This window comes from Podarcis raffonei, chromosome Z (assembly GCF_027172205.1).
Source record: "Podarcis raffonei isolate rPodRaf1 chromosome Z, rPodRaf1.pri, whole genome shotgun sequence".
Taxonomy (NCBI): domain Eukaryota; kingdom Metazoa; phylum Chordata; class Lepidosauria; order Squamata; family Lacertidae; genus Podarcis; species Podarcis raffonei.
The window spans coordinates 9,788,611-9,808,425 of record NC_070621.1 but is presented as its reverse complement, the minus strand read 5'-3'; the positions used below and the strand labels follow the sequence as shown (position 1 = coordinate 9,808,425).

The 19,815-nt window shown below is 47.1% G+C and overlaps 1 protein-coding gene across 16 annotated transcripts in view; it reads left to right on the top strand.

The window, feature by feature from the left end:
- Positions 1 to 19,815, top strand: part of EHMT1 (euchromatic histone lysine methyltransferase 1) — a 150,123-nt gene that overhangs the window by 106,620 nt on the left and 23,688 nt on the right. For 15 of the 16 annotated variants that reach the window (XM_053374558.1, XM_053374557.1, XM_053374552.1 and 12 more), the window contains 9 exons: positions 1,919 to 2,064; positions 5,399 to 5,542; positions 7,433 to 7,659; positions 9,720 to 9,887; positions 11,616 to 11,698; positions 12,909 to 13,015; positions 13,912 to 14,034; positions 18,045 to 18,146; positions 18,857 to 18,961. In XM_053374558.1, coding sequence (XP_053230533.1) covers positions 1,919 to 2,064; positions 5,399 to 5,542; positions 7,433 to 7,659; positions 9,720 to 9,887; positions 11,616 to 11,698; positions 12,909 to 13,015; positions 13,912 to 14,034; positions 18,045 to 18,146; positions 18,857 to 18,961 — 1,205 coding nt within the window. The remainder of the gene's footprint in view (positions 1 to 1,918; positions 2,065 to 5,398; positions 5,543 to 7,432; positions 7,660 to 9,719; positions 9,888 to 11,615; positions 11,699 to 12,908; positions 13,016 to 13,911; positions 14,035 to 18,044; positions 18,147 to 18,856; positions 18,962 to 19,815) is intronic. The other variant, XM_053374553.1, reaches the window with a different exon arrangement.

Below are 19,815 nucleotides of genomic sequence, written 5' to 3'. Positions count from 1 at the left end.
AACATTGATTTCAAGAGGGGTGCTTGCACCAACACTGCAACCAGTACATTGATTTCAAGTGGCAGCTGTTGAAAACCTGATCCAGGAAATGATGGACCGGTTTAACAATTCATTTTTTTAATGGCCTCTGTATCATCCAATTGCAAACATAAAGAGTCCTCAAAAACTAGTTTTGAGCATTGTTCGGATTAGAAAAAAACCAAAATAAAATAAAAGGGGAAAGAAAGGCTGTATAAGAATGTAAGAAGTAGTCTTGCTGGAGCGGGCCAAAGGGCCAGCATCCTGTTGTCTCACTGGCCAACCTGATGTCTCTGGGAAACCCATAAGAGGACCTGAGTTATCTCATGCTGGCACTGGAAACTCCGCATGGCTCTAGGCATTCTGCAGAGCATGAGACTGAGTCACCAGGCCTATTTTTATAGTGTAGGTGTGTTGCCTGCAGGGAAGGCTGTAGCTCAGTGAATCATAGCTCATCTGCTTTGCATGCAGGAAGGCCCAGGTCGAATCCCCAGCATCCTCAGCACTGGGAACATTGGTTGTCTGAAACCCTGGAGATCTGCTGTCAATCAGTATAGACTGAGCTATATGCACCAATGGTTCTGTCTTGTTATAAGGCCACTGCATAATATAAGGCAACTTCAAAGCTAGCAAGCAGGACCTGGTTTTTGCTCCCTTAACAACTGGTATGCAGGAGCATACTGCCTATGATAATGAGTGTAGTATGCAGGTATCATGATTGTCAAGGCCCTTGACAAGCCTTATCCTTCATGTGTTTTTCCAACTTCCCTTTCAAGCCGTCGAAGCGGGTGGCCATCACTGCGTCTTGCAGGAAATTCAGTTCAATGGTGAATAGTGAAGGAGAATAGCTTTCGCCCCTGGGTTGCTTCAGGTATCCCGACTTTGATTGAAATAGGCTAGAGTTTGGAAGACTGTAGAGACTTAAGTGGAACCATAGAATTGTGGTATTGGAGGGGATCCCAAGGGTCATCTAGTCCAGCCCCCTGCAGTGCCAGAATATCAGCTAATGCATACATGACAGATAGCCATCTAATCTCTGCTTAAAAGCCTCAATCAAAGGAAGGAGAGTCCACCACCTTCTGAGGGAATCCATTCCACTGTTGAACAGCTCTTGCCATCAGAAAGTTCTTTCTGATCTTTAGTCACAATCCCCTTTCTGTACCATGATGCCATTTGTTTAGGTCTACCCAAACTTGACCCTCCCCCCTTAGGGAGCTTACACACCTAATCCAAAAGAAGTGAGTGTGAATCCACACCAAGGGAGGCAGATTATGTACACCCATACATCTGTGTAGGTCAGAGCTGCTGTGCTAGGCTCTCCACAGGTGGACCACTGTTGCTTATCACAAGGGAGAGATGACAAGAAGGTTGGTGCTGTGCTGGTTCATCAACAAAAGCTCCAGATTGTCTCTGCCTGGTGCATTTGCACTGCACTGTCCCCTCCTCTTCCTTCACTTAGTTTTAGATATCCTTTCCATCCTGTAGGTCTGGGAAGGACTGCCAGCCTGCCTATGTGAAGATGCAGGCTGAAAGAATTGTAAAGCGCTTGGGGCGTTCTTGCCTATATGGGGCCTTCAGAATGTCAGACATTCTTACACAGCCTTGACCAGGCTTTCTCAACCTCAGCCCTCCAGATGTTTTGGGTCTACAACTCCCTTGATCCCTAGCTAGCAGGACCAGTGATCAGGGATGATGAGAATTGTAGTCCCAAAACATCTGGAGGGCCGAGTTTGAGGAAGCCTGGCCTTGACCAAAATAAAATGAAGTTGCCAGCTAGTGACTGTTTACAGCCTGTGTTACCATTGTGCTGAGGTTTCCCTCCCTTCTCAGTCTCCTTATGTGGATTGCAGGAGAGTTGGGTGGTTTACTTACTCTTTGTGTGTGTTGCTTTTTCCTGCAGGTCTTTCCAATGGCCCTGAAACAATGGAAACAGACAGCCTTCAGGAAGCGCCTCTCTGTAGCTGTCGAATGGAAACTCCCAAAAGCCGGGAGATCACCACACTAGCCAATAACCAGTGCATGGCAACCGAGAGTGTGGACAAGGAGGTGGTGTCACCCTTCTCTCTCTCATTTTCTGTTGATCGTTGTAGTTGGCACTTGGCACCCTCCATTGGAGCGTCATCTCTGCTTGGCAAGGGACCTGGTTGGCATGTCCTATAAAGGCACATGCTAATCTCCTCCCCTTCCTCAAAATAACTGGTGCTTGCTACACACAGACTTGAAAACAGTCCATACATGGGGCTTCTTCCTTGCTCAGGTTCTGAAGTGTGCAGCTCATCCGCAAGGACCAGGGTGGGTGGGATCCCAGGCAGAGAGGGCATTGAAGTCTGGTTCCAGTGAGTGGGGGTTGGCATAGGATGTGGAAGAGAGGTAACTATTATTGGGGATGGAAGCAGTCCATAATATCTAACGATAAGCCCTGCCAGAGCTGGCCAAAGTGCCTTCTAGTCCAGCATCCTGTTCTGGCCAACCAGATGTCCCAGATGGAAAGCCTTGCAAGCAGGACCTGAGTGCAACAGCACTCTCCCCACCTGCAGTCCCCAGTAAACTATTCAGAGGCACCTCCAGCAGTGCAGGTATTACACAGGGACAGAGAAATCTACCTTATATGATCAGATCATTGATCCATTTAGCTGAGGAACATCTACACCAGGCATAGGCAAACTCGGCCCTCCAGGTGTTTTGGGACTACAACTCCTATCATCCCTGACCATTGGTTCTGTTAGCTAGGGATGATGGGAGTTGTAGTCCCAAAACATCTTGAGGGCCGAGTTTGCCTATGCCTGGTCTACACTGACTACCAGCGGCTTTCCGGGATTCAGGCAGGGAATCATTCCCAGGCCTACCTGGAGATGTCAGATTGAACCCGGGACCTTATGCATACAAAGCATTGGTCTTCCACTGACCTCCCCCGAGTCATTGACCTTACTAGCGTGTTGAGAACAAAAACTTCCTGCACAGAGGTAGCTAATGCTTTAGCTCACTCTTAAGAGCATGAGACACGCCTCTTTGCTGGAATTTGCTGTTTTGTTTTGCCAAATAAAATAATAATAATAATAATAATAATAATAATAATAATAATAATAATAATACCTCCCATGTTTTGTGCATGGGTGCATAACCAAAGCCCAACAAATTAAGTTGGGGTGGAATGTGGATGCCTTGGTTTCTTCTGAATTGTGCAGCCCATGAAGTACGTCAATATCTTACACTTTTCACAAAGTGGAATAATTGTGGTTTGCACAGGGATTGTCTCCCCAACCCCCAGATCTTGCATATGTCCTATGCATGTGTTTCCTACCTCCCCTCCCCACTCTTTCCCTTTCTAGTGCTGTCTCTGATGAGCTCCCTCCATTTAGTCCGCTGCCACTGGCTGTTCTGTAGCTCAGTAAAGTTCTCTGATGCTGCTGCAGACTGCATGCCAGCAGCCGCCACCCCGTAGTTTCTCAATTAGCTACTGCTGGGGGAGCCAAGATCTAATGAGTGCCTGTGGTCAGGAGATAACTGGCAGATTCTTCTCCTGCTTGGATGACATCTCCTCAGGACTGATAAACAGGGCCAAAGAGTCAGGCTGGGTGCTTCCTCAGATTGGCGGCATCTGTGTTTCGGAAGAAGGGTGGCTGTGTTCTACCTCTACTTCTAGAGAGAGGGTGCCTCTGAATGCCAATTGCTAGGGATCGCAAGTGTAGAGAGTGTTGTTGTGCTCAGGCCCTTTTGGGGGGCTTCTTATAGGCATCCAGTTTTCCATTGTAAAAACAGGACACTGGGCTACATGGATCTTTCTCTTCTTAACAGCCTTAAGGAGTTCCAGTTCTAATCCCTGATGGATGAAGTCCAGATTCTAATGGCTTTTGTATACTTAGGAGGAGTGAAGAATAAAAGATTATTACGTTCTTAGGAATGCAAGTTAAATCTTATCCTCCCCCCCCCCATATTTTATTAGCCATAATTTCCCACCTTAAAATAGGGTGTTTCCAGGGGGCACAATATGTTCAAACAGAGTGGACAGGAAAACACAGAGGGTTTTTGGAAGCCCAAGTGCAGATGCCCTTCTTGTACAATTTCAGGCATATTAATGTTCAGGAAGGAAGTGCTAGGGCTGGTTCATGTGTGCACAGTCATCACTTGATGACTGCAACAGGTACAAGAGAAAACTGCTCTTAAGGGAAGGGCTGCGATTCAGTGGTAGAGCATCTGCTTTGCCTACAGGGTCTGATCCCAGGTATGAGACCCCTGCCTAGAACCCTGAAGAGCTGCTGTAGGCAGTAGATGAGTGAATGCTCTGGCTCTGTATGAGGAAACATCCTATGTTCCAGAGGGACCAGGCATCTCCAGGTAGGACTATGAGAGATTCCTGTCTGAAACCCTGGAGAGCAGTTACTGGCCAGCATAGTCTTGAGTCTACATAAGCTTCCTGTGTTCCTGACATCAAGTGATGACTTGCATGAGCGATTAGGCTATAACAGACTGTTTTGAATTTGAGCCCACATGTTCAGGTGCCAGACATCAAATGTAGGGAAATGAAGTGATGTGCAGTGTACAGTCCTGATCGCCTCAACTCAAAAGAAGATACTGTAGAGTTGGGAAATGTTCAGGAAAGGGCAACCAATGTGATCAAGGGATGAAGTGAAAAGGGACTTTGTAATTTTGATTAAAGGCGAGTAAGAGGTGACATGATGGAAGGCGAGTAAAGATTAAAGATGGATTAAAGGCGAGTAAGAGGTGACATGATGGAAGCCATCCCACCCCACCCGAAATCCACCCTCATCAATTAGGAAAAAGGCAGCTACATCCGTCACCACTGCACTCACTTTCAGAGAGAAGCTCTTTGCTCCTTTCCCTTGCTTAGAATGGGAGGGAGGATGTGTGCCCAGGCTTGGCCCCCAGTGAAATGTGGGCGTGTTTAACAGGATGTTCAGTTCAGGAAAGGCAGGGCCAATGCGAACAGGAACTGAATAGAAAGAGCAAATGGGGGAGATAAACGGTGAGGCCTTTTGCAGGTGCCATAAGGAGGTACTGGCAGACACACTTGTGCCTGCAGGTGCTGCTTGGGAAGTCTTGGTGCAAGGCACCTCTTCTTTAAACAGGACTGAGCAAGAGGTGGAAGACGTTGCTCCCATGTGGCTTGCCTTTGGTGATTCTGGAACTGTGTTTAGTCCTCGTCCTGCAGCCATGTGCCAAAGAGAGTAAAGTGGAACATTTCTCGTGCTGATATGAAGTATTAAGCTGCTTGGTGTGCATGTCTTTGAAATGGGGGCTTTCAGTTCAGTCAGTTCAGTGTGTGAACTCTCAATGCACAGCACAGCATAGCAGAGAAGAAGAGTTTGTCCCCCCCTCTTTCTGGTGCACTCTCCAAGAATGACGTCTTTTCCTCCTCCAGCTAAGCCGTTGCACAAGCCAGGTGCTGAAATATGAGCTGATGCGCCCTTCTAACAAAGTCCAGTTCTTGGTACTTTGTGAGGACCACAGAGGGAGGATGGTGAAGCATCAGTGCTGCCCAGGTTGTGGCTTCTTTTGCACTGCGGTAAGTTTCTCTTTTGGGCCGGGGGGTGGGTGGGCCAGGGGTGTTTGTGCTGGGCTGGCAGGAGAAGAATGACAGTGGCCTTTGTAGGAAAGGGCACTTTGCTCCCCACTTTTGTTGCATTCTTTAAAGAGGACAAAAAGAATTATTGAAATGCAGGCAAGGTAAAAAGCTATGTGGCAGTTGTGGGGAGCCTGTGACCCTCCAGGTTCTGCTGGAATACCACTTCCACCAGCCGCAGCCAGCATGGCCAGTGGTCAGGCATGATGGGAGCTGAAATCCAATGGTGTGTGGAAGGTCACAGGCTCCCCATCCCTTCTCTGTGGTATGGGTTTGCAAACTCTATTGTAGGAACGTAGGACTCAGTCAAACCAAGAGCCAGTCTAGCTCAGTATTGCCTACAGCAGGGATAGCCATTACGGTGCATCACAGATACTGTTGGACTCCAACTCCGATTGTCACTGAGCATTGCCTGTGCTGACTGGGACTGATGGGAGTTGTAGTTTAGCAACATCTGGAGGTTACTACATGCTGCTTCTGATCTGGCAGTGACTTTCCAGGATTTCATATTATGTATGAGGAAGTTTTCTTAAAACACAGGTTCAAAACCTCTCCTAGTTGTAGGAGATCGTTGCATTCTGAGGTTGCAGCATTCTTTAATGTGGTGGTGGGGTTGGGGTGGCAGGAGGGGCACACACTAATGCAGGTTTGGAGAACCTGTTGCAGGACTGCAGCTCTCGCCATCCCTGACCACTGACCATGCTGGCTGGGAGTCCAGTAGCATCTGGAAGTCTAGACCTTACCTATCCTTGACCTTTGAGTGATGGAGGGCTGTCCCTCAGCTCACTGTAGAACTACAAGCAGAGCATGAGAAGCCACCTGTTTGGGGATGGTCTAAATCTTTGGATTTCCTGGATTTCTAGTCTAGATTTGACTAGAAGCCCTGCCTCTGTTGTGTCATATGACACTTTTCTAGCTTTCAATCTGGCAGTCCTACAGCTCAAACAATATTTCTTTCTGGCTCAGGGTGAATTTTTCACCATTGCTGTAAGAGATGCAGGAAGCTGTGGGCCAACCACTCTCATCATCCCTGATAATTGGCCATGTTGGCTGGGGATGGTTGGAGTTCGTTGGAGCCCAGCAATGCCTGAAGGACATTTCCTGCCCTATTGAAATCAAAGGGTGGCATCCAGTGATACTTGTCAATTCATCGAAAATAATGAGCCTGTGTTACTCACGCCAATAAATGTCAGTGTATCAGCTTTGGATGAAAGCCAAAACTTTTGTGTAGGATAGAGGCTTTGATTTGTGGCACTGACCACTTCATGACAAGGAATAGGGCATCTAGTTGTCTCTGTTGCAGGGATAGGGAACCTCTGTATATTGTTAAGAGACCCCAGCTCCTTCCATCCCTGACTATTGGTCAAGCTGACTATGGTCCATGGGTGTTGGAGTCCAGCGACACCTGGAGGGCACCAGGTTCCCCATCCCTGCTCTTACGAGGCAGCTCCCTCTCTCAGAAGGGAATAACTCAGTGCTAAGTAGACCTGTTGGCCACTGTGGGAACAGAACTTGATGGGTCTATGGCCTGATCCAGCTGGGCCCTTCTTACATTCTACCTCCGCTATTGCAGGCACTATGGCTCAGGAGGCCAAGTAAGGAGTGCTGTTGCACTTGGGTCTTGCTTGCAGAGAACAGGATGCTGGACCCAGGTGAGCCTTTGGTTTGATCCAGCAGGGCTCTTCTTAAGGTCTTCTGTAAAAACTGCAATCAAAGGACGATACTCTCCAGCAGGTAGAGGTTGAAAAACCTCAGCCAGAGGCGAAGCACCACTTGGAGATGTGTAACTCACGGAGATTCCTTCTTTTCATTGTGTCTCTTTCCTTTAACCAGGGCACTTTCATGGAGTGCCAGCCAGAAAGCAGCGTCTCCCACCGGTTCCACAGGGATTGTGCCTCCCAGGTCAAAGGCACAAGCTACTGCCCACACTGTGGGGAAGAGGCCTCGAAGGCCAAAGAAGTGACTATAGCAAAAGCGGACACAACCTCCACGCTTCCGCTGAGCTACGAGCTGAAGAAACCTGGGACTTCTGAGGGGAGGGCAGACACGACAACTGGAAGGTGAGTCCAGAGGATGGCGGTGCTGAGCATGTGTTGGGGCCCACTGCCCACCTCCCCAGCCACACTCAGCATTGTTGTTCCTTACTGTTCATTTTCACTCTTTCAAGAATGAGAGGGGTAGGGGGGTCTCAGGTCCAGGGCAAAATGTTCCCTGGTACCTGCTGCACGACACACGTCCTCACCAGCCCTACTGTACACCCTCCTTGAGTGTTTCTTCCCTTACTGGAATGTGTACTTGAGATCTGTCCGAATGGAAGACAGAGAGGAGTGGCTTTTTGTGTGTCTTTTTTATGGTGAGGATGCATAGAAGCAAGCCGACTGCGCGAAGCTAACAATGTGCACTTTTTGCCCCGACCAATTTTGCCTCTGGCCCCACTGGCACATGGCCCCTGGAAGGTTGCCCACGTATGAATGTGGCCCTTTGGGGTGGAGAAGGTTCCTCACCCCAGGTCTGCTTTGTGAAGTGCTACCCTGTTTGGTATGCCTTGCCTTGCTGCTCACAGCCAAGGCTGCAACAGCTGGCAGCCGTCCACAGAATCCACTTACAAAGCTGTGACCTCAAATGCCATCCTCTCTCTGGCCATTAAGTCTCTCGTAGGATGCGCTATGCACTTGGCTCTCTTGGAATGCACCACTTCATCCTGTAGGAAAGCGGGTTGCATGTTTTGTCCCTACATTATAAACTCAAGCTTGGCAAGTCGCAGGGAGAAGACCTATGTGCTTCTACCTCACATGTTAACTTTCTGCTGTGAGAGTTATTATTTTTTAATAGGGAGGGACGGATCTAGGTAAGCTGCTTCTCCTACCTGCAGCCTGAAGGGAAGCAATCCAGTGAGGGTTGTACTGTCCATTTTCTCTGCCTTTCTGCTAAAAAGAGATGGACCACACAGTAAATGGAGAGAAGGATTTTAGGTGGAGCGGTTACAAAACAATGGTGTGATGCTACTGAGTATTTGCGAACTATTTGCCTTTAAAGCTTACATCTTTTCCCTTGCTTGATGCAAAATGCGAGAGTGTTATTAATGGTTTGTGAAGTGTGCATTTAACAGAGAAAGCATCCTCATACTGAGTCATCACTGGTCCATCCAGCTCAGGATTGCCCACACTGACTGGCAGCAGCCTTCCTGGTTTCTAGGGATGGAACCAGGGACTGAGCGAGGGACCTTCTGAATGCAAAGCAGATGCTTGTCTTGCCCCTTATATTTATTGAATTGATTCCTGCTGTCTTCAGCTTAGATTCCTCTGCAGATACCATCTTATCAGAAAGTCCATTCCACACAATGCAGGAAGACGGCCTTTTGTGCTCCCTTAAAATACACAAGGAGCTGCCTTATTCTAAGTCAAACCATTGGTGCACATAGCTCAGTGTACTGACTAGCAGTGGCTCTCTAGGGCAGCTTTTCTCAACCTGTGGGCCCCCAGATGTTGTTGAACTACAACTCCCATCACCCCTAGCTAGCCAGGCCAGAGCTCAGGGATGATGGGAGTTGTAGTCCAACAACATCTGGGGACCCACAGGTTGAGAACCGCTGCTCTAGGGTTTTTGGACAGGGAGTGTTTCCCAGCCCCATGTGGAGCTGCCTGGGATTGACCCTGAGACCCTTTGCATTCATTCATTCATGCATTCATTTCATAAAATTTATACACCACTTGGCTCTGAAAAATCTCAAAGTGGTTTTTAAAAGACAAGACAGTAAAACCAAGAAAAACTCACAGCTATGCTTTAGAACATGCAAAGTTTAAAGTATTGAAACAGATAAAATCACCTGAGCTTTCTAAGCCACCTGGGTAGGCTTGTATAAGTAGGAATGTTTTTAGCAGGTGCCAGAAAGAGAACAGTGAAGGCACCTGCTTGATCTCAACAGACAGGGAGTTCCAAAGTGTAGGGCTGCCATACTAAGCAATCAAGGGCTTACAAATGTGGAACAGGTGTTATGCGGCACCTGTAGCTCTGCCCATTCCACCAACCGAAGCAGTCAGGTGGGCACATGTGGGCTACCCACATCATGCAAAGCAAATGCTATGGCCCTCCCTTAACCCTTCCTCTTTTTTTGTCACAGTGGGTCTGGAGCACAGCTGTCTGAAGAAGTCCGGTCTGAGACTTCGTCTGCTGAGGGATTTGACTTGGCCGGGACATCTGCCTTTCCCAAACCTGCCCCAGCCTGTCACTCCCAGGGACCAGTGAAAGAAACCTTGGAAAGCGCCTTGATCGCTCTAGATTCCGAAAAGTAAGAATCGTCTGGCTGTCGGCCCATGGGAATTGTCCTTGTAGTTTTTGTGGATGTTACCTGGGTGTGGGCCCAGTCAGTCTCTTGGAAGCCAGGACATACTCAGCAGTAACTCAGAGAAAGGCTTTTGGTGTGGCTTCTCCTGTTCTTTTCTTTTTTCTTTTAAAAATAATTTTTATTAAAGATTTTCACGAAGTACAAAAGATCGCACAATCTCTCTCTTTTTTGTTCAGATTATAACAAATTATAATATAACCATATAACAGATTATATGGTTCCATTCAGTATTAGACTATGGTATCCGGGGGTGGGGGAGAGAGAGGGTAGAGGTTCTGTGGCAAAGCATTCCTGTTCAGATATGACAGGTGCCTGCTACCTGCACTTACCAGAAGGAACTGAAGACATTTGTGTTCCAGTAGGCTTTTCTAGTTGAATAAATCGGGTCTTTGCCAGAAGCACCTGCTTGTTAGTGTTTTAGTCTTGTCTTTAAATGCATTTTTGTGTGTGCTTTTAACTGTTTTTAATTGTGTGTGTGTGTGTGTGTGTGTGTGTAAACCTCCTTGAGACAATAGTTTAGAAGGTGATTAATAAATCAGCGTTGTTAATAAATAATAATAACCAGCCTTTTGTAAAAAAAATTTATTGGTTTTTCCACATATAATATAAAACAATACAAAAGACAAACACAAACAAACATATAAACATGTATAATTTCATAGATTTTTTCATGTACCCAATTTCAGCGACTTCCCCATGCCCCCCTTTTCTGCATCTCTATTTTAAACTTTTTTTCCAGCAACCCCTGTTCCAAATTATAATTACTTCCTTTCTTTAACCTCTTTCTTTCCTCTTATCCTCATTTAACGCTGCAAATCTGTTATGCTTTACCCATGACATTTTAACACTCAGTAATTTTGCAAATATTTTTAAGATAAAGTTTAAATTTCTTCCAATCTTCTTCCGCCGTCTCTTTCCCTTGGTCGCGGATTCTGCTCGTCATCTCTGCTAGTCCCATATAGTCGATCACTTTCGTCTGCCACTCTTCCAGTGTGGGTAGTTCTTGTGTCTTCCAATACTTTGCTAGTAAAACTCTCGCTGCTGTTGTAGCATACATAAAAAACATCCTATCTTTCTTTGACACCAAAATAACCAGCCTTTTGTATGTAGGACCACACTTGCCTAAATTCTTGTCACCAAATTCTGTTAATTTATCAGGCAATTAAGAAACCCAGTAACTGAGCTTAGCTAAAAATAAAAAAACAACAACTAGCAGAGAGTTATTTGCTCTTTTAACAAGAAATAAGCAAACAGAAATAGCCTTGGTTGACTTGTTGATGTTACATGGGTGTGGAACTGATCAGTCTATTTAGAAACAGGATAACGAGCATAATGAACAAAGAGTTAAAAAGAAGCAGAAAAAAAAGTTGACCATGCAAGTAGAGCTCAGCCAACTGGGTGACTATGGTCACCTGTCAGTAGGGCAATACACCAGTCCTATACATTGGATTCATGACAGTGTGGTGTGGACAATAACATGGGGGAGCTGAGTTCAGATCTCCACTTGGCCACCACTGAGCTCACTGGGTTACTTGGGGCCACTCACTGTCTCCTCAGCATCCCTAGCTCATAGAGTTGTTGTGCGGATTTTTTAAAAAGCTGGGGTGGGGGGCGGGAGGAGATGTTAAAAACTCTTCAGTCATACTAGTAATGACTGTTTCCTTTTGACAGACCCAAGAAATTACGGTTTCACTCAAAGCAGCTGTACTTCTCTGCCAGGCAAGGGGAGCTGCAAAAGGTTCTTCTCATGCTGGGTAAGTGATTCCCCCCATGTTTTTCTTACTCCCATCACATGGCAGAGGCGAGTTTTGCTCCTGCTGAGAAGGCAGCCTTGATTGATGCTACAGCCTTGGAAGAGGGACTGCACTTTCGAAGAGAGTATTTGTGCTAAGACTTCACCAGAAGGCTCATAGAACGAAACCTCAGTTGAACCCCCTCCCAAAGTATTCAGTTATGTCAGGGCAATTATATCAGGGCTAAATAAGCAGATATATTGTTCTGCCTTGTGGTGGAGCAAGGCTCAACCAGGGTGTAGAATAAAAGTGGGGTTCAGGTAGGCCAGGCCAGTGTTCTGGTTGTGCTCTGGGGAACCCCAAGCTCTGTAGTTGCACCAGCAGCAAAAAGGCTACCTTTCATAGCCGTAGCTTGTTTGCATTTCACCTGAACTGGGAAACCTACAGTTAACAGTGTTGGAAGAACCAGGATGTTTAGCCAGCTTCAAGGGTACATGCACACGAAAGCTCATACCAAGAACTAACTTAGTTGGTCTTTAAGGTGCTACTCAAGGGTACAGGTTAGTCTTCTTGCAAACCATAGCTAATCAAATTTGGGCAGCATGGGTAACCATAGAAAGCATAGTGGTGTAGTGGTTAGAGTGTTGGACTTAGTACCAGGGAGATGAGGGTTCACCTCCCCACTCAGCCATGAAACTTCTTGGACCAGTTGCCTAACCTACTTCCCAGGGTCCTTGTGAAGATAAACCAGGGAGGGGGAGAAGTTTTTGTGCCACTTTGAGCTCCTTGAATGACAGGTGGGCTAGAAATGTAACAACAAGTAAATAAAATATAGCCAGTAGAAGGTTTCCAGGTAGATTGGTCGATTTACTTGCGTTTGTGGCCAAAAGAGTAATTCATACCTCTGCTTATTAAGCTAAGGTGTGATGATCCCAAGTGTGATCTTTTCCTTTAGTGGTAGGCTGCCTCACAACCGTGGCAGAATCCTGAGCGAGAAAAAGTCTTTGCTGTCATCAGGACCGTCTCCTGTAGGTTGTGAGACTATTTGGTATCCCAGCTGTGTAATGGGGCAATTCTGTTTGCCTATGGAGGCTTCCTGATAATCCCCTCCAGATAGCCAAGATTATCAAGGAATCAGATACAATCTTGCTCCAGGTGCCCCATCAGAAACAGCCTTCCTATGACTCTATTCCCCTTGACTTTACACTGTGGGCCTGTGTTTGTTTTGTAGTGGATGGGATCGATCCGAACTTCAAGATGGAACACCAGAACAAGAGAACTCCTCTCCATGCAGCAGCGGAGTCAGGACACATGGACGTTTGCCACATGCTGATCCAGGTTTATCCCAGTTCTTTTGGGGGGGGATGGGGTGTCAAGAGGGTGGGTGTGTTTCCTTGTCACTTCTCCTGCCAGTGCATCTCTCTGCCAACTCCCACTGCAGAAGCCCCATCCCTGTCCAATCAACCAGTGGTTTCAGGTTTTCTATTCTTCCACTTAAACAGATGCTGAGCCTGTTCTAGTTTAGAAGGAACGTATTGCGAAATCCTGCTAGGGATGAGTCATGCTGATCTGGGACTTTAGTTAAGTGTGAATTGATAGGATGTTAAGGACCCCTCTGAGGTTTTCACAGGGTGTTTGGCTGCCCTTTTAAAAGAGAGAATTAATTAACCTTTCAGCCTGTGTGGTGTAGGTTAGAGTGCCAGACTAGGACCTGAGACGCCCAGGTTCGAATTCTTATCCGGCCATAAGGCTGTGTGTGTGTGTGTTTTTGTTTGTTTATTTTATACAACACCCTTCACCCAAATATTGTAGTGCAGTATAAAAACACAAAAAGCATAACATAACAACAACAAACACACCCACTCCCTGACACGTATAAAAAATCAAAGATTGCTTAATCAGCCAAAGGTAAAGAGGAAAGTTTTTGCCTGGTGCCTGGTAATAGATAACGAAGGCTCCAGGTGAGTCTCCCCAGGCAGAGAATTCCACAAACAGCAAATATGGAAGGCCACAGGTTAGCCTCCCCAGTGCACTAGATGAATGACAATGTGACTTACTCCATTTTGTGTTGATGAACTTCTCTGCTTTCGGGTCGCATTGGCCCAAGCCATAAGCTCAGGGGAACAGGAAGCTGCATATTTCTTAGTGACACAGGATAAGTTGTTAATCGGCCATGAGCCCAGCTGTGTGACTCTCTGCAGTAACTGTTACCATGTGTATCTGTCTTGGCACAGGCGGGCGCTAATATAGACACCTGCTCTCAGGACCAGAGGACCCCGCTTATGGAAGCAGCAGAGAATAACCACCTGGAGACTGTGAAATACCTCATCAAGGCTGGAGCATTAGTGGATCCCAGGGTACTGATGGCGTGTGGATTTTTTTATATCTAAGGTGGCAATGGTCTCATTGGCATGTCAGATTATGACTCAGTGCAAATGCACAGGCAACGCAGGCTCTGAGAGGAGAGAGCGGACACTTTGCTGCTCTGGCTGAGCTAAGCAGTGACTTTGCTATGTCATCATCAAAACCTGGGTTCATGGTTTAGATTTCCCCAGACTAACCACGACCCATAACCAAGGTTTGTCATATGCTTTGCAGCTTGTGGTCTGTCTGGAAGAGCTAAAGCACAGTCCTTGGCTCCGATGACGTGCTAAACTGAACCTTATCTTTTGTCAGCAGAGTGACTGGGAGGAGGAAAGCAGATGCAATCTCCTTTCTGAGAGTCCACACACTCGTGTGTGTGTGCTGAGACACTAATTGGCTTAGTGTGACGTGCAAACCAGGACATGGTGTGGTGTTCTGCCCTCATTTGCAATGAGCTACTTGTCGCAAGATTGCAGGTTGCTTGCAATCTTTTTTAAAAAATAATGTCCTAGGACAGAGAATTTTAAAGCAGTTCCAGGGGCTCTATTGGCTGATTGATTGATTCAATTTCTATACCGCCCTTCATCTAAGGATCACAGGGTGGTTTGCAGTATAAAAACACAAAAAATAAATAACATAATAGCAAAGAAAACAATATGCTGTCCCCCCACAAGATTTGAAAGGCCATAGGTTGTTTAATTAGCCAAAGGCCAGGGAGAGAGAGGAAGAATGTTTTCGCCTGGTGCCTAAAGATATGTAAAGAAGGGGCCAGGCAAGCGTCCCAGGGGAGAACGTTCCACAGATGGGGAACCACCACAGAGAAGGTCCATTCTTGTGTTGTTATCCTTCAGTCCTTGCATAGAGGGAGCATACTAAGAAGGAGCATCAGTTCATTTGGGGAGGGGTTTGCCTTGTGGTTTTGCAGTCCTGAACCATTTCAGGCTTTATAGGTCAAAACCAGCACTTTGAATTGGTTCCATAAACCAAATGGCAGCCAGCGCAGTTGGGCCAGAATTGGCCTTATATGCTGAAACCATCTTGCCCTGGTGAGTATCCCGGCCGCTGAATTCTGCACCAGCTGAAGTTTCCAAACCATCATCAGAGGCAGCCCCATGTATAACGCATTGCAGTAATCTAACCTAGAGGTCCCAGAGCATGGACAACATATCAAACACACCTCTCATTTTCCCCTTTGCTGTTTCTTCCTTTTGTGGCAAGCTGTAGCATGGATGACAACAGGGCAGTTTGTGCTCGCAGGCGGTCACCTAGCCATTCCCTCCAGCCTCAAAATTTTGAGATTTAGTGTGTGGGATACACCTGGAGCCATGGTAAATGCTAAGGACAGAGACCTGCACATTCCACCATGTTACTCTGCTATTGCAAGAATTGCACTGGCTGTCAATTAGCTACTGAAGGATAGCCTGATCTCACCCTCCACCGCCTCAGCCTGAGCAGAAAGGTCTGCCTTGGCAGGACATGAAAATGGATACAGCAATGAGGCCAGACACACCTCGGATGGGAGGGCATTCTGCACCATTGGGGCCATGAAAGAAAATGTCCCACATGCAATTCTGCTCCACAAATGTCACAGGGCAGCAGACATGCTAGCAGGACTTCCCTCTTCCTCTGAGTGGGAAACATCTAGCCATTATTAAACTACGAGCCCACTAACCCTGACCATCGGCCGTGCTAGTTGTGACTGGTGGAAGCTGTGGTTTGGGAGCACCGGCTGCCAATTAGCCACCAGGCTAAATTCAAGGTGCTGCTCTCGCCCCTTATATACCCAGCCAATCAGTGTGCTCTGCAGGGGAAGGCTCTCACAGACACCAGGCTATCTTGCTCACCCATATGGAGGATAACAAGGAAAGTGTGGGGAACTTTCCCCAACATCTGTTACCTTCACCACTTTTACTTCTGGCCCTGTCCACCTCTTGCATGTGGCCGCTAGAAAGTTGCCTAGAGAGGAGCATGGCCATCTGGCTGGCAAATCTTCCCACCCCTGCTATATAACAAAACCTGAATCTAGACTGGTTTATTCATGTACAATTCCTGTAGCCTATTAATCATCCTTGAATGGTGACCTGATCTCTCTTCTCTCTCTCTCTCTCTCTCTCTCTCTCTCTCTCTCTCTCTCTCTCTCTCTTTTTCTCTCTCTCTCTCTCTCTCTCACACACACACACCCACCCTGCAAAAAAGCAGCCCATTTGACTTCAATTGCTAATGAGCAGGAGTTAGTAGGAGAGCCAGAGATAATAGATTTCAGACAGGGGCAGTGTGCCATGCCCTGCAGGTGGAGGTGAGCCTCTGAGGGATAGGGCTTAAGTTCCCTGGCGATCAGTGGATCAGCGCTGTGTGCATGGCTGCCAGAATGAGGTGGGCATGAGGGGATGTGCTACTGAGGTGGTAGAATAGTCTCGTGTCACTTCAGGCTAAGAAGTGGGGGACATTTTTAGATGTGCCATCTTAGGCTCGTAGATTTAGAAAGTGACCTTAGAGGTCCTCTACTCCAACCCTCTTCTCAACACGAGATGCATCTACAGCATTCCCAACAGATGACCATCCAGCCCTCTGCTTAAATAACCTTCACCACCCTATCCTTAAACCAGTGCAGCAAGGAGAGACTGGCCTGGAACCTTTCTCCTTGGAAACCAGTGCAGCAAGGGGAGACTGGCCTGGAACCTTTCTCCTTGGAAACCAGTGCAGCAAGGGGAGACTGGCCTGGAACCTTTCTCCTTGGAAACCAGTGCAGCAAGGGGAGACTGGCCTGGAACCTTTCTCCTTGGAAACCAGTGCAGCAAGGGGAGACTGGCCTGGAACCTTTCTCCTTGGAAACCAGTGCAGCAAGGGGAGACTGGCCTGGAACCTTTCTCCTTGATATACTGTACTACTTTTGTAGTAGAAAAAAGGAAAAGAAACTAAAAGACTGGTGCACAGTAGCACTTCTTGCCATCCTAGCTTTCTACCTGCTCATTCTCTTGCCTGTGTTTCTTCTCCTTTCCTGCAGGATGTCCCGCAATACTTCTTTAGCAAAGGGATTATCAAGGCATTACAGTCAACAGCCCCACCTCCTTGCTGTTTCCAGCCCAACAAGTATTTATATTTGCTCTGACAAAAAATGAAGTGTGACCAGTGGTGGAGCATCCGCTTTGCATTCAGGAATAGGGCGCGTCAAATTTTTAAGCTTTCAGATTCCCCAAATGAGGGATGCAGAAAAGTTGTAACATGACCTGGGAGTTCAAAATGTATTTTAGTTAAATTAATATAGTTTAGTTTTGCTTTCTAAGTAAAACATGTGCAAAGTTGCATAGGAATCATTTAAAATGATTGCCAAGTACTTGCAGTTGTTATTATTACTATTATTAAGCGTTATCTGATATTCTCAGAAGATAACATTAAAATTCTTCGGTTTTCTGAAAACAGTTTGTGTTCCTCCATCAAACGTAGACTTACCAAGCTAAATGTTGTCCAGTCACCAAAATAAAAGATTAAAATTCCTCACACCCCAAAACATATTTTTAAGACCCCTCCCTGCATAAATTTGCAAAAAAAAGTTTTGCCCCTGATTGCAAGAGGGTTTCAATCATCAGTAGAGAAATCGGAGTCTGAAATCCTGGAGGGCTGCTGCCAGTCAGTGTTGACAATACTGAGCTTGATGCACCAGGGGCCTGGGACTGTATTGGGCAGCTTCCTATGTTCTCTTTGGGATAGGTCTCTAGCTCAGTGGTAGAGCATCTGCTTTGCCTCCAGAAGGTCCCAGATACAATCCCTGGCATCTCCACGTAGGTCTGGGGCTGCTCCTTGCCTGAAATCCTAGAGAGCTTCTGCTAATCAGTGTAGACAATACAGAAATAGATGGACCAGTGGCTTGACTTAGTACAGAACTCTGCGGTTTCTACTGCAAACGTATTGGGTCTCCAGCCTGCTTTCTTCCAGAAATCCACACTGAAAACATACCAGTGACTTGAAGTGATACATATTCCTGCTTTTGTGTGTCCTTGTTCAGGATGCGGAAGGTTCCACCTGTTTGCACCTGGCAGCCAAGAAGGGCCATTACGACGTGGTGCAGTACCTCCTGTGCAACGAGCAGGTGGATGTCAACTGCCAGGTAAGTTGCTGCCCATGCAGTCCTTACAAAGCATCAGGACAATGAGCCGTGTGTGGCAGACACTTGCACACTCAGAAAAATGCCCCCTCCCTAGACTCCCATATACTGGGATGGGGGACCCTTTCAACTTTAGGGCCACACTCCCTTCTGGGCAACCTTCCAAGGGCCATGTGCCACTGGTGGGCAGAGCCAGAGGCAAAAGTGAGTGGAGCTACTAATGTTGGTTTTACCTTAGCACAGTAGACTAGTTTCTACACAAACAACCTCTCTGTCCTCCAACCAGGTGAGCAAGAGGCGCTATTAGAATTCAAGAACGTGTTCCAGCCAGGCTAAAACACTCGAGGTTGCAAGGCAGGGCTGGTGAAGGGTGTAGCCTGGGGGAGAGTCCCAAGGGGCAGGACCTGAGGTTCCCCTTCCCTGCTCTGGGGTCTGGAGCTACGCAAGATAGGTATGGTAACACCACATTCTGCTGCTGGTGGAAGTGCAACATATCTGCGGACTGCAGCCCATTAGTAGTAATAGAACCTGGAGATGTTCTGCATAGCCAACATTCTCCACTCCTGGACGGTCTTAATGCAGTACGGGAGCACACTTGTTTGGAGTGATTAGTGCAACAGCCTGAAGTTTGCAGGCCTGAGGTTCCCCACACCTGGGCTGCCACCAGATGGAGCTTGGGGTCTGATCAAGCTGGGTTCTTCCTACATTCCCAGGATGATGGAGGCTGGACACCAATGATATGGGCCACTGAGTACAAACACGTTGAGCTGGTGAAGCTGCTGCTGGCCAAAGGGTCAGACATCAACATCCGGGACAATGTAAGTCTTGGGCTCTGCTCTGCTTAGTATTTGGTAGCAGTTTAAATTGTCAGGCCTGATCAGACTGCAGTTTCCATCGTTGCTGGGGATGGTGGGGGTTGGAGTCTAGCAACATTTGGAGGGCTCCAGGTTCCCCATCCATACTCTTTAAGAGCCCCCTGCCCCGCCCTCAGGAGGAAATGCATTTTCTAAATAGGGACATTCTCCATTCCTTGCATGCAGTATAGAATGCTGCTCCTTAGGCCCAGGGTGGGAAACCTGTGATCCTCTAGGTCAGTGCTCTTCAACTTTGGGTTGGGTCCCCAGATGTTGCGTTTATCATTCCCTCAATCTCCACCCAGTTTAGCTAATGATGAGGGATTATGGAAGTTGCAGTGCAACCCCTGGGGCCCCAGAATTCATGAATACTGCTCTGCGTGTTGCTGGACTATAGTTCTCGTCATCACTGGCTGCTGGTCAATCTGGCTGCTGGGAGTTATACGCTGGGAAACCTTCCCAATTAACACTCTTCCTTGTATTGAGAACCAGGATTGGCCCAGCAATTGTGGTTCAAGGAAGAGGGGAACATTTTTCAGCTCAAGAGCAGTGTGGGGCATTATAACAAGAGCAACTCAGAGCCTGTTTACTCAGGTGTAACTTTTGCCATGCTTGGTGAGGCTTACTCCCCAGCAAGGGCTATAGGTTTGCACAAATCTTTCAGGTGGAACAGTGGGTGGGTTGGCATTTGCCTCTGATTCAAGGGTGGGGATTTTTTTATCTCGGCCAGAGGTCCACATTCCTTCTAGGCAGCATTCCTGGAAGTATATACACTAGTGGTGAGTGGGGCCAGATGCAAAAGTAGGTGGAGGAACAAA